The 15,518-nt window shown below is 36.0% G+C and overlaps 1 protein-coding gene across 1 annotated transcript in view; it reads right to left on the minus strand.

Annotated features, from left to right (window-relative positions):
- LOC105538021 (homeobox-containing protein 1-like) overlaps positions 1-15,153 on the minus strand; it is a gene marked incomplete at its 5' end in the record, with an annotated part of 44,400 nt that extends 29,247 nt beyond the window's left edge. Inside the window, 2 exons of the mRNA XM_011977746.1 lie at positions 5,273-5,426; positions 15,043-15,153. Of these exons, the coding sequence (XP_011833136.1) occupies positions 5,273-5,426; positions 15,043-15,153 (265 nt within the window). The remainder of the gene's footprint in view (positions 1-5,272; positions 5,427-15,042) is intronic.
- Between the last annotated feature and the right edge of the window lie 365 nt (positions 15,154-15,518).

Raw genomic sequence — 15,518 nt, forward strand, 5'->3', positions numbered from 1 at the left:
GATATATCTCCTACATAAGGCCCGAATGCCAACGCTTATGGTATAATTAAACACGGTGCTTGTTTGATTATAGAATGCACAATATAACCAAGTTCTGAATAATCAAAGTAAGAATGCTCCTAACATTATAATGCCTTTTCTCTAACTCGTGAACTCCTATCCCTCATCTGAATGCAGCCAAAATGCTACCACTTTGGTGTAGTTTCCCACTTTTCTCTACATGCTCCTTTTGTCATAACAGCATTCAGTTCTCAGTTCCATAATTACTTACATGTTAGCTCCCTCCCTGCCGCCACACATTTGTGAGGGAGTACATTTCAGGGTAACCAAAGAGTTGATGAGGGAAAGTTCTTTACAGAATTCCAGCTGATTAATGTACAAGAAATAAACAAATTTCAATACAACAATTTTGTGACTCCTTATGGAAAAAATGACTAGGAAGCAATCATCAATAGATAACAAAACAGTGATTCTCAGTCCTGCCTACACTTCAGAATCACTTGGGAACTTTTCAAAATATATCTCTGCCTAGGCTCTACACCCAGAAATTAAGATTCAGTCCGTCAGGGGTGAAGCCCCCTGATAGTTTTTTTTTTTTTTTTTTTTTTTAAAGCTCCTCAGGTGATCCTAATATGCATCCAGATTTAAGAATCAATGCTCTAAAACTATTAGGCAGATGGTTAATAGGGGATTTTCTAATAAGTGAATCAAGAAAGTAACACTGAATTCACTGATCAATCTTATAGTTACTAAAATTGGTGCTGTAGCGGTGGATCATGCCTATAATCCCAGCACTGTAGGTGGCCAAGGTGGGTGGATCTCTTGAGCCCAGGAGTTCAAGACCAGCCTGGGCAACATGGCAAAACCCTGTCTCTACAAAAATATAAAAATTAGCCAGGCATGGTGGTGCGTGCCTATAGTCCCAGCTACTCAGGAGGCTGAGGTGGGAGAAAGATTTGAGCCCAGGAGGTTGATGCTGCAGTGAGCCACGATCATGTCACTGAACTCCAGCCTGGGCAACAGAGCAAGATTCTGTCTCGAAAAGGGAAGGGGGCTGATAAACATGTTTTAAAATTGACTGAGGTTATGGTTGCATAATTCTGTGAATATACTAAAAAGCATTAAATTGTACACTTTAAATAGATGAATTGTATTTCACTAAGGCTGTTTTTTTTTAAAATCAAGATAAATTTCTATCTCTATGCAAACATACACACAGAAGACTACAGTGTTTTATTTAAATCTTTTGATTTTATATTTCTCTTTTCCTTTGCACTGACAATCTTGGTTCCTAATAACTTTAATATGACTATTTGTTTTATCTGTACCTACATCTATATCTACACCTATCTAGCTATATAAATAAAAATAGTATCTAAATAGCAGTATCTATGACACCAAATTCAGGAGAAACAGTGTAAGATTTTTTTGGTGTTTCTTTTTCTTAACCTGTTTCCCACTTGGGAAATATAGTGAAATTACTGTGTTATAAATACATTTTGAGAATTCTTGGGTGTTTAAGTCACTATTTTGATATACAGGTTTCATTTTAGTTATTTTTAAAAGATCACCCTTTTCCTCCCATTTTTTCCCTGATTTTAAATTTTGTTTTATAATTGTGTAATTTAGTTACAGGTCAAAACAAAGTGTTTTCCGAGAAATCTAGCTTCTACCCCTCCCTCTTCCAAGTTGTTTCTCTTTTATTGATAACCATTTATTTTATGGTTTATTCCTCCATTTTAAAATAAGTTATAAGCAAATACATAAATGATAGCTTTGCATTATATACAGTTGATTCTGCCTTGTTTTTAACTTAATGTTGTATCCTGGAGATCACTGTATACAGAGTTTTTTGTTCTTTATCTGCATAGTACTCCATTACATGGGCTTCAACATCCAATATATGGATGTGCTATAATTTCCTGACCTAGTCACTACAAATAGACATTTAGGTCATCTTCTGTATTTTGAAATTAGTAAAAACAGTGCTGTTATCTTTTCATATTTTTTTGCCAGTATATCTTTAAGATTCTTCTTTTTTTTTTTTTTGCTTGAGATAGGGTCTTTCTCTGTCACCCAGACTGGAGTGCAGTGGTGTGATCACAGCTCACTGCAGCCTCAAACTCCTGGGCTCAAGCAATCCTCCTGCCTCAGCCTCCCAAATGGCTGGGACTACAGGCATGCCCCACCACACTTTTTTGTATTTTTTGTAGAGATGGGGTCTCACTATGTTGCCTAGGCTGGTCTCAAACTCCTGGCCTCAAGTGGTTCTTCCACCTCAGCCCTCCCAAAGGGTTGGGATTTACAGGTGTGACCCACTGGTCCTAAGATAATTTTCTAGAAGTAGGAAGGTCAAGTCAAAGGGTAAACTCATAGGTAATTTTCCTTGATATTGCTGAATTCCCTTCCATTAAGTTGTTTCATTTTGCATTTCTACAAGTAATGTATGAGAGTGTCTGTTTCTCTACAGCCCAATCAATAGAAAATGTTGCCAAACTTTTGGATTTTTGTCAATGTGATAAGAATAGTATCTCAATGTAGTTTTAATTTGAATTTCTCTTACTATCAATTAGATTGAGCATATTTTCATATGTTCAAGGACCATTTGCATTTTTTTCTCCTATCTTTAGCCCAATAAAGATAGAGTTGTTGGTCTTTTCTCTTTTAAGAGCTCTTTATTAGAGATAATAAAAGTTGCAATTTTTTTTCCCAATTTGTCTTTTACTTTGCTCAGCTTTTTCTCCCTCCAATGTTTTTCTTTTAATTTACGTAATCATATTTATCGATCTTTTCCTTTATTGTTTTTAGATTTTGAGTCACAGTTAGGAAATATTTTTCCCATTTCCAGGATATGAAGGGACCACTCATGTTTTCTTCTACTATTTATATGGATTCATGTTTTCTTCTATTATTTATATGGATTCACTTCTTTGACTCATTTGAAATTTATCTTGATATATGAAGAACGGAATAATTTTTTACTTTTTTAAAATTTCATTTTAATTTTTGAGATAGGATCTTACTGTGTCACCCAGGTTGGGGTCCAGTGGTGCAATCATAGCTCACTGTAACCTCAAACTCCTGGGCCCAAGCAGTCCGCTCACATCAGCCTCCTGAGTAGCTAGGAATGTGGGTGTATGCCACCACGCTCAGATATTCTTTGAATTTTTTGTAGAGATGGGGTTTTGCTATGTTGCCCAGGCTGGTCTCGAACCCCTGGCCTCAACTGATCCTTCCGCCTTGGCCTCCCAAAACTGAAATTATAGGTGTGAACCACCATGTCCAGCCTTACTTTTCTCTTATACTAATATCTGAGTAAGGTTTTCTTTGCTGGTTTTACAGTCTATGCACTATGTATTTATTTGTCCATTCAGTCAAGAAAAAATTTTATGTGTCATACTAAGGGTAGGAATTTTGCATTTCATTTTGGAAAACAAAAAGTTACATTTTTACAGAACAAAAATCATACTGTGACCTTCTGTACTATTAAGTATTTTGAAAGGCTTTCTGCACTTTTGCAACTATTGGCATAAACTGCATCCTCTTTCTAGTTGTGCCAGGTAACATAAAATTAAGCCAAAGATAACCAACTCCTGGATTAGATAAAGCCATTTGTTAATTAAAATTAATGTTAAAAAGCATAAATTAAGACTAAATAGGAGTCATAGAACAGGGTAAATGCTCAATATCTTTTTAATTAAAATTCAGTGTGATTCTGTGTCTAATTCTTGTCGCCTAGGAAAAATAAGAATCCCTAAGTCTCTGAGGTTCAACTCTGAAAGTACATTAGGAATATCACCTATTGATATTAATGTCATCAATTTTTTACTTAATTCTTTCTCATGCTGACATTTTGTGATAAATATATACTGGTATTTTCATGAAAAAAACTAACTGGCTAAGTCACTAGCACAATTAGAACTTAGCACCAGGTAGAAACTAATACCTAAAGGAAAATGTACAATATTGAAAATAATTTAGGTTAGACATTATTTTAATTCTCATCTGCTGTGTGCCAAGTTCTAAAGAAATTTTCAAAAAGAATAAAAATTCCTAGATGAGAAAAATAGAGCAGATTGTAAATGTCAGGTCTCCAGGACAATAATGTCTCATTCTTTCACTTTAATGACTCAAGAATATAAGGATTCATTATTCAATAAATGGCTTCTGCTCTTATCTATAATAAAGAGAGCGAGGAAAGGAATAGATGACAACATCAAAGGATAACCTATAATCTCATTTTGGATACTGGATCTCACCTTCACCTTAAGCAAACCTATTAATTTCAACCATATCACATGAACAAAAACATCAGAATTTCGGCATTTTAAATCTCCCTCTCTTTCAGGTAGTGAAGTTCATGAGCTGGGAAATAATCAGAAAGTAGCAGGATGAGAGATGGCAAAAGTCTTAGATGACATATTGGCTATCAAAAAACTTCATTTTAGACATGAAGTTACAGCTGAGAATTTGTGACCTAAACAAAGTTAGTTGGGTGTAAGTCTTCCGACTCTGAGTCCAGTGCTCTGTCCAATATACCAATTCTACTAGTCAGGTCAGATAAGAAAAATGTACAGCTGGAACATTATTACCTAACTGCATATAAACAAAATTCCACTGAAAAAAAATTCTGTAAACATCACTTACAAGTAGATGACTAAAAAGATAATTCTACTATAGGATCTATGCTAAGTATGCCAAACATTTCAGAATCATAATTAATTTATACCATTTCAGATGGGAAAATTGAAGCTACCGTCAAATTTAGGTTAAAAAAAAATCACTGAGTACCTACTATGGATCAGGTACTGTAGAATGAGAGGATAAATTACTAAAACAAAGTCAAAAATAAGTATTTTTAACCTTTGGGACAAAGCTTATTTAGACTATACTCCTTATTAAAGAAAGTTAAATCTCAGTAGTCTCCTATACAATTATTCAATATTTTTGATGAAAAGAAGACTTCAGAGAGTTTTCCAAAATATAATACAAAGATGTGAATTCAAAAAATATTTATCCCAACATTTCTTAAATTACTAGGGACACTATTATAAGTAAAATAAATTGATAGATGCTAACTCCAGCTTTATGAATTCTCAATGCTAAGATCACCTTATTTCAATAATACAGCATTTATAATATTCTAATGCACTTTTAGAGATAGAACCAAGATACCCAATTACTTGTTTGAAGTGAAAACTGTCCCAATCTATCCAGAGTTGATGTCTTCCCTAAGTTTGCGAGATTTCTCATAGAAAAAGGAGACACATACCTTTCCATAACAGCCAGGCACTCCTTTCTCCAAGTAAATCGACTCCCTCGTCGTAGTCGGAAAGTACCAGATGTGGCAGAGACTGGGGGAGGCGTTTGTCTCCATTCAGGGTCCTCTATTGGAATGGGGGCTGGTCTCATACTTAGTGTAGCGCCTGAAATAAATAAGACAGTTTTAGCAAATATCTTGCAGTTAATTTAAACCAATATGACATCTACCTCCTATGGGACTAGGGAAGTATGGTCTTTGGCTTAGTGACAACTTAATCAATGTATCTTTCTCTGAAAAATTTCTTTTGAAATTCCTGCTTGATAGTTATACTTTTTGAACAATATACCTCAGATGTTCAGAATCTTTCATTACCATTCAAATAAGTTATGAGGTTAGGAATTTATGCATGTAGGAGATAAACTTAAAATAATCCTAATTCTTGTAAACTCTTTTTTTTAAAGAGTGAAATACAGCATGAAAGAAAATAAGATGATATTTGATGTGCTTTTTGTCTACTAACTAAATCAGGTCTCTATAGGTCTAGATGCTATACTAGATTCTGTTATCTCTTGAACATAATAAAATTTCAATGAAAAAGATCTATAATTGAGACATTTTACTAATTCAGATTACTCTTTTCTCAAATAGCTTGAACTGCCAATGACGCATTCATTATTCATTTACCATTTATCAAATCCTTTTCAAGTGGCTTGCTCCAGGCTAGAAGCTAAGAATACAACCAGGAAAGCAACATTGTCTCTGACCTCCATGAACTTATTTCATAGACTTCCAGTGTAACTTGGTATATGCTTTCATGGAGTTCAGTCCCTGGCTACCCCACTCTTCTTTCACTCCTTACACTATTAAATTCATCTTCCCAAAACGTAACTATGATCATATCGGTCTTCTAATCAAAAACCTTCAACAAGTTCTCTCTGCCTGTAGTTTAATTCAAACTCTTAATACAGGTCTAGAAAGACACATTAGAACCTGTAGTTTGTGCAAATATTAATGCATATATTAATTTTATGTTAATGAATATTAATAAATATTTCTTTCTTTCTAACAGAATTAATACTGTCTTTATTGTACCTTGCAAATAATACTATGGATAGCATTTCTACTTCAAGACTTACAGACCTATTGTAGATCCCTTTCTTAATAGCTACATCTTTAGACGTATTCTCTTACACAGATGTCCAAAATATTAATCAATACTGATTTTGCTTTTCAAACCTACTGTCCTGCAGTCTTTCCCATCTCAGTAAATAGATACCCACTCTTCAAACTGCTCAGCTCAAAATTCTCAAATTAATCTTTCACTTCTCTAATTCTCCCACATACCACATAACTAATTCATAGGCAAGTTCATTTTATCAAAATATTTCCAGTATCAGATCAATTTTTATTTCTTGCACTGCTACTACTTTTAGAACACGTCAGCATCATCTCTCACAATCATGGTTTCCTGGGACAAGTTTCAAAGACGGCTCTTCACAGTAAGTCATACCTCTGGTTAATCATGCCCTTGAATCTGGGTCAGTCCTATGACAGGTTGTTGAGCAAGAAAACCTAAACAATTCAAGGCTACGTTATAAGATGCTTTGAAATTTCTGCCTAGGTCTCCTAAAATGCTGGCTCTGGGGGAAACCAGAGTGGCCATATAAGAAGTCTAACTAACCTGAGACTATGATGTTGTAAGGAAGCCCAGGATAGCCACGTGGAGAGGCCACGTGGAGTGAAAGATGCTCTGACAGTCCCCAGGGGCTTGTGCCAACTCCACCCAGGTGCCAGCATTTGAGAGAAAAAGCCATCTTGGACACTGCAGCCACAGCAGACGCCACATGGAGAAGCGCAGAAACCAGGTGACAGACAGAAACAAGGCCTCAGACATTCAGTCCCGGCACATGAAAGTAGACGTCAACCTCCAACGTCCCTAAGGATCCCTGCCTCCTGGTCTGCACACCTCTGTGTAGTCCCTTCCCACACTGCACCATGATTAGGCTGTGTGACCAACAGCATGTGGCAGTGATGGTATGTCACTTCCAGGATCAGAATACAGAAGACACTGTGGCATCTGTCTTGGATGCTTTCTCTCTTATTCACTCAAGGGAAAACTACCTGCCATGTGTGAGGACGCTCAGGCAGTGGACGGTGAGGCCCATGTTGTGAGGAACTGATGTCTCTGACCAACAAGCAGTGAGGACCTAGGACCTGTCCACGTCCACGAGTGAACTTCCAAGTGGACCATCCAGTCTCAATGACTGCAGCCCAGGCTGACAGCTGGACGGCAACCTCTACAGAACTCTGAGCCAGAAACAACCAGTTAAGCCACTCCTGGATTCCTGATCTACGAAAACTATGAGATAATAAATGCTGATTGTGTTATGCTACTAAATTGTGGGTAATTTATTGTATAAGAATAGATAACTAATAAAAATTACCACAATCATCCCCAGTTGTTTATTTCCCTTTATCCCCCAATACACTATTATTAATTATTCAAATGTATAAATTTGGCAGCAAAAAATTTCCCTTTAATATAGAGGCTTCACTACTTACAAGAATGAGCATCTTCTCCTGTTTATTGACCATTTATATCTTTTCTTGTGAAGTCCTATCTGTTGTTCCTTTTATAGGGGGTTATTCATTTATTTTTTATAGTGTGCTTTGTGATCTTAATTGTAATATAGTCAAATTTGTCAGTCTTTTGTATTATGGCCAATGGGTTTGAATATCACTCAGGGTATTTTTATATCTTTCATTTTGTGTTTCAGCCCTTAGTATGTATGTGATTTCCTATAGCATGTGATGGAAAGTAAATATTTAACTACTTAACATTTCTGCTCAAACAAGTAAGCTTGTCATCATATAATGCTTTAGAGATTTACAGCCCACCCTGAAACAGAGTTGGCAAATTATACTCGCTGCCTATTTTTGTAAATAAAGTTTTACTGCAGCATGCTCATGCTCATTCATTTACAGATTGTCTATAGCTATGAATGCACTGGAACAGAAGAGCTAAGTAGCTGTGATAGAGATCATATAACCTGCAAAACCTAAAATATTCACTGTCTGGCCCTTTATATGAAGAGTTTGCTGACCCCTGGTTTAAAAACATTTCTGCTCTACCCAACATGAAATTCTAAACCGAAACTCTTCTTTAAACAATTTAAAAGGGTTTCACTCTGCCAAAATAAACTGAGAATTTAGTCTGGGCCTAATTGAAAGTTAACTAAGTTTAGACATAAGCAGGAATTTGGGGGCTGGAGGGTTTCACAGTCTTTAGTACTTTTCTGAAAACAAGCAGGGATTACAGCACAGCAAGAGCTCTGGAATCTACCTAATTAAAATTATGTAAATTTTATTCTACAGCAAGGGTGAAAAGGACTAAAACACAGCCAACCGGTTATCATGGCTGATCAAGATAGAGGTAGAAATAGACTCAGTAAGGGAATACAACCTCTTGTCTAGGGGCTGACCCTGGTAAAGAAAGAAAGAGTTTCAGGATAAAGGGTGGGCAATAGGTCATTGAATTCCAGGTAGTAGGCCACATCCATAATTGCGGCACGCTCCTCAGTAAGCAGAGTGATAAATGTGTACAAATAGAACAGAGAACAGAAAGAATCTTAACCAAGAGGTTGAAGGAAATAAGCCAACTAATAATAATGGTTCTTTCTTGGTATTGGGGTTTATTGTTAATATTATGCTTCTTTATAATATTCTGTATTGTCAAGAGCATCTCAAGAACTGAAGGAAATTCAGATGAAATAAAACTGGGCAGGAAGGAAAAGGAAAAGGGGACAGGAAAAAAGGGAAAAAAGGAGAAAAAGAAGATAGAAAAGTAAGTAGTGGCCTGGTTATTTTGAAAGAAATCAAGGCTGGGTGCGGTGGCTCATGCCTGTAATCCCAGCACTTTGGGAGGTTGAGGCAGGTGGATCACCTGAGGTCAGGAATTCAAGACCAGCCTGACCAACATGGTGAAACCCCGTCTGTACTAAAAATACAAAAATTAGCCAGGTGTGGTGGCGTACACCAGATACTCAGGAGGCTGAGGCAGGAGAATCACTTGAACCCGGGAGACAGAGGTTGCAGTGAGCCGAGATCGTGCCACTGCACTCCAGCCTGGGTGACAGAGCGATACTCTGTCTCGGGGGGAAAAAGAATGAAATCAAGACAGTTTACACACAGAAGGTGAAAAATGAATAATCTTAAATTCATCAAAATGCTTAATTTAAAACATACTATTACATTACTTTTCAGATTTTTTTCTGGCTCCTTTTTCTTTTTCAATGTAGCGGTAGTTAAAAACAGCACAAAAAAGTACTCTGGAAACACTCTTATTAATGAACAGATTTGTTCTGGAAACCTTAGTTCATCTTGTTTTGGTTGAAATGGATGAAAAGCAATGAAAAAATCCAAGAATGAGTTCAAAACTACGGACTCTAACAGAAAAACAAAAAGATACTAGAATGCAGGAACAATGTATATAAGCCTTTAAACTCCTCTGAAGTAAAATACAGGAGTTCTGGGTTAGCTAAGGTCCTAACAGGAAAAGTGTATTGTCTATTTCCTTACAGAAATGTTTTCTCCCCTCATCTAAGTTTTCATTAAAACAAAACTTTGCACCGTCACCTAGCAAATCTAAACCCATGAGGAAAACAAAAACAAAAACAAAAAACAAAAAACCTCTTTTCATAATTTGTTAAGAGATTTAAAAATTTTGTTAAGTGTTCTCGTTACATATATGATAGATAATGTTCTTGCTGATCAGGGTTAGCTCTGGGTGAGGGACTATAAGCACATCATTACTATGCCATCCATAGGAACTAGCCTCTCCAAAATTTTACATCTCCCCCTATGTCACACACATGTTTCTCTGAGATCTAACACTCTGAAAGTGAAGGACTGGACATTTCTTCTGATGACATTTATCTCATGTACTTGCTGCATAACCTTCTTGGCAAATTTTATTTCATTGTTTAGAAACATGCAGAATATGCGCCACATGCCAAGAGGAACTCAGCAAACCCCGTCTGGTATAGTAATGTTTAAATTAGACAAGGGAAAAAGACTGTGAACTTAATTTGATCAAATAAAGGGACTTTTGATGTCAACCATGCTGAATTTAGCACTCACTTTAAAAAAAAAATAGGTATTTTCTTGTAAGTGTTTTCAAAAGAAACAAGATAAAATCTATCTGATTCGTCTACATCAGCCTATTTTATTAATATGCCTTGGCAGACTTTCAGTTATGCTGGTAAATTCTGATAATGAGTCTGTTATCAGAGAACTACACTATATCAACTGGGTTATCAGTAAAATTAACCTAAATATCCATTCTATTATTTTTCTTGCTGAGTCCACTTAAAGAGAAACTTACAAAAAACCAAAAGCCATATCCAACTGGATCCAGACTGAAGAGGTTGAAAAAAAGAACTTCCACTGGGTGCGGTGGCTCATGCCTATAATCCCAGCACTTTGGGAAGTCCAGGTGGGTGGATCACAAGGTCAGGAGTTCAAGACCAGTCTGGCCGACATGGTGAAACCACATCTCCACTAAAAACACAAAAATTATCTGGGCGTGGTGGTGTGTGCCTGTAATCCCAGCTACTCCTGAGGCTGAAGCAGGAGAATTGCTTGAACACGAAAGGCAGAGGTTTCAGTGAGCTGAGACTGTGCTACTGCACTCCAGCCTGGCGGCAGAGCAAGACTGTCTAAACAACAACAACAAAACAAGAACTTCACTCAAAGTATACAAAGAGAAATGCTCTAACGCACGGGAATAGAGTCATAGAACATACAAACATTTTTGTTTTCTAAATGCTTAAATTTACAGAAGAAAAAAGAAAAAGTAGTTTTTCATTTTGTGACTTTTCTTAATTTTGCATTTTCTTCTCAGAGTATATGTAAAGGGATCACATTATTTACACTTACCCTAATGAGCTATCTTTCCTAGACAGACAAAAAATTATGAAATAAAAGAATTACTTGATAAAAATCACAGACAACTTATTTTCTACTTGCTTCTCAAAAGCAGGTCTGGACTATATAAATCTAAGTTTTTCCTTCTCTTCTCTTCTCTTCTCTTCTTTCTCTCTCTCTCTCTCTCTCTCTCTCTCTTTCTTTCTTTCTTTCTCTTACAAGGCAGATTGATTTCTTTTGGTCTCTCCCTCCTTCCTATTACACTTTATTTTTCAAATATGCAATACAAGTACATAGTACAAAATTTAGAAAGACACATTAGGCTGTGTAGTTAACACCTTACCCCTGTACTCCCAGTCACTCAGTTCCCCTCCACAGAGCTATTCTTCCCAGTTCCTAACACAGCTTTTCAAAGATCTTCTATGCTGAGGTAAGTATATACATGTGTATGTGTGTGTGTGTTCCCCTACATAAATATGCCCTTGATACTGTTATGTACCTTTTTTTACTTATGAATTCCATATCACCTCATATAAATTTAATTCATATAAAGCTGCCTTCAAAAAGTAGTTATATAGCTCCATAAGATTCCATTGTTCAGATGTGCCATTAATTTATTTAACCAGTTCTCAATTGAGGGACATTTGGGTGGATTCTAATCAGGTCTGAAATGACTTGCAACAAAGGATCTGCTGTCCTATAAGCTAACATAATTTTAGTTCATCTTAACCAAACGTAATAGTAGCTCCAAATTCTTTAGCTAAAATCAAAGGTTATTTTACAGTCAACAAAACAAAATCATTTTTATCAAGAAAGAATTCTATGCCATATTTGCCTTTATAATAAAGGTGAAAATACAAAGAAAAAGATAAACAAATTTCAACTGCTAATACCCAATTGCTGTTAATGCAACAACAACTACCAACTGGCAATTATGAACTTACCCTCTTATCTCTGGCTGCCTTTAAATTATGTCCCACAGAAAAACTTGACAAGAAAACCAGTAGTTAGGATTTGGTTTTTAAACAAAAAATAGAAAGTATTTCTTTTAAAAAGGTGACAATAATGCAACCTCACCAAAAACTAAATGCAGATAATTAAAGGAACATCTTAAAAGGAGGCACTATGTCCTTAAAGAAATCAGCTCCTAATGATCAGACAGAAGAATGCTGTTAGTTTCAATTCCCTAGTTCTACCTTCCTCTAATTTCCCGATAATGAGTGGGCCCAGCTCTGGTTTCAAGATAAACTAAAATAGGAAATAAGACTTTTAAAAGCTAAAATAAATAACAATAAAAAAATAAATAAAACCAGTTTTGAAAGAACACTATCAGCCCAGTGCTAAAGCTGGACTCCTGTAGTTAGTATCCAACAACTGGCTATCAGATCAGCTGCAACAATGCCACCGTGGCCCTGGAGCTGCACCTTAGTTCTCCCTCCTGTTTCTAGTTCAGAGCCGGACTAGAGCCCAACCCCGAAACTCCAGTGAGGGAATTTGGCCTTACCAGTTGATTACCCCATTTTGCAATCCCCATTAGAATAACAGATTCAATCAAGAATCATCAATGAATGCTAAGGCCATTGGTGAAAGCTGCTGCAGGAAAGGATATTTATCCGGGGCAAAATGTCACCCTAAAGATTATTCACAAACTGCAAAGAAAAGATCTGGTGGTTACCATTTTAACAAAACCATCAAACTTGGCATATGAATAGTGCTACAACCTTCTAATGCTGACAGGCCTTTTAATATGTGGCAATATTAGGTAAACACTACCTACAAAGTATTTTTCCCCAGTGTTTCATTGCAAAAATTTTCAAACATACAGTAGTGAAATAATTTTTTAAGTGAAAACCATACTCATACCACATATTTTACTTTATCACATACCTATCCATTTCCCTAAATATAAATCCATTTTATTTTCTGATGCATTTCAAAATAAATTGCTGCCATTAGTACGTGCCTCCCTAAATAATCTATGAAGTAATCTTGCCTAAAATATTCAACATGAATCCTAACTTCAGATTTTAATTCTAACTTCCAGTTTACAGAAATATAGAAGATAAAGAAATGAGATATTTGATAATAAAAGTAAACAGAAAAATCCAGCATGTGGGACATTCTGTCAAATTACATGGCTTAAGAAGTTCATGTCATTAACAAAAAAAAAGTTTGGGTTACTAGATTTAAGAGACATCCTAATTTTCCAACCTAAAAGAGATACTAAAAAAAGAGCTACAAAAGACATTCTTCTAATGGCTAGAGAAATGTGACTCAGACTGGATATAAAATGATAATATGAAATTATTATTAATTTTCATAGGTATAATAATGAGGACTGTGGTAATACAGATTATCTTTATTCTTAGGAGATGAATGCTGAATACACACATACATAAATCTTAATTTATTTCTTTTATAGGAATAAAGCAAATGTAAAATGTTAATAATTTTATATATATATTTATATATATTTTTTTTTTTTTTTTGAGACAGGGTCTCCCTTTGTCACCCAGGCTGGAGTGCAGTGGCACCATCTCCGCTCACTGCAACCTCTGCCTCCCGAGTTCAAGCAATTTCCCTGCCTCAGCCTCCCAAGTAGCTGGGACTACAGGCATACGCCACCACACCTGGCTAATTTTTGTATTTTTAGTAGAGACAGGGTTTCACGATGTTGGCCAGGCTGGTCTTGAACTCCTGGCCTCAAGTGATCTGCCCACCTGCCCGCTTCAGCCTCCCAAAGTGTTGGGATTACAGGCATGAGCCACCACACCTGGCCAAATGGTAATTATTATATCTATCTATTAATTACTATATCTAAGAAAGAGTAAACAGGTGTCTACTGTGTTAGTCTTTTGAATTTTCTGTACATCTGAAACATTTCAAAATAAAAATTGGGGGTCAGAACAGATTTTTAATATTATTGTAGAGGTTGATATGGTCTCTTGTGTTTCACCCTGCCTGGACCATTCGGATTGAGAAACTGACCTTTGGGGAAAAAAATCTTATCACATACTTAAATACAAAAATACATGTCTATGACATTCTTTATTTCTACCTCAGAGCCAATGCTACAGTCTGTGTGCAAAGGCTTTAAGGCTGCAGCATTACAGAATACACAACCCAATCATAAATTTACACATGAGGGCAGGCTCACTGCCACTTGCCTGCGTAAAGTATAGATTGAGATAGTCCCATAACTTCAGATTTTACTTTATAAAATCACCTGTTAAAAGTATCTTGAATAGATCTTGCCTACTTCTTCCAACTCTAGACATACATTTTTTTGTCATCTTAGTTTTCTTAAGATTTCATTCTGCTTTCCAATCTACTGCTGCTCCTGGGAGTCATCAGGGCAGCTGCATCCTAAAGTCCAAAGACACATCCATTACCCAGGTCATTAGAATTAGAAAAAAAGAAATCATTAGCAGAGATCATTGGATATGGTACAGCATGAATTAAATAAAAATATTAAATTTACATTACTAATTCAAACAAGATTTGCCAAAAAAAAAGATACGGAATCTTACATAGTTATGTAGTTGAAGAAAACAAAATCAGCCACTGAACATTCATGGCGTTCTTTCCAACTATGGCTAGAAATATCATATAACCTGAAAGCAAAGAGGTGTCTTAGGGGAAGAAATGAATACAACTAGATAATATTAGACAATAAAATAAAATTTATTACAATCAGGGTTTAGCTTTTGCCGTTAAGAGTGTTTTTCTGCATAAAGCAACCATAGTAAAGTATGAAACTATCTTACTGAACAAGTTAGCACATGGAGTCATTAAAGTAATTCATTATATCTGTCTTGTTTCAGATGCAATAAATAAAAGAAAATGCTATTTACCAGGGTTTGTCTTCTCAAGTTGATACCATCGGTAAAATGCTCTTTTCTTCTGTTCACTCAGATCTGATCCCTGCTGCAACAGCCAATGAGAGATCCGGCTCTGACTGATACCTACGTAGAAAGAGAAATAAGTTTTGGGGGGCACAGAAATTACAGTGAAATTAATAAAGGTTCCTTTGGTTCTAGGTTACTGGGTGCTTTATTCTCTGTGTCCAGTCCATAAGGAAGTTGCAACCTGAGCAAACTATTATTGGATTTTGTAATAAGACTGTAAAGACTGAGCTGGCTAGGATATACTCAGAAATTATCTCTTAGATGTCAAGGCAGTTTATTAATTAAGACCCGACAATGGCCTCTAAAATTAATCTCCAAAAAAGGTCCATGAATCTGAGATAAAGATTCCTAAAGTAAGAGTTATTTGTCAGAGTTTATTATATTTGTGTTCCTTCAATTACCACTGCTCTCCATTCCACCCC

This window comes from Mandrillus leucophaeus, unplaced genomic scaffold (assembly GCF_000951045.1).
Source record: "Mandrillus leucophaeus isolate KB7577 unplaced genomic scaffold, Mleu.le_1.0 Scaffold183, whole genome shotgun sequence".
In the NCBI taxonomy this organism is placed as follows: domain Eukaryota; kingdom Metazoa; phylum Chordata; class Mammalia; order Primates; family Cercopithecidae; genus Mandrillus; species Mandrillus leucophaeus.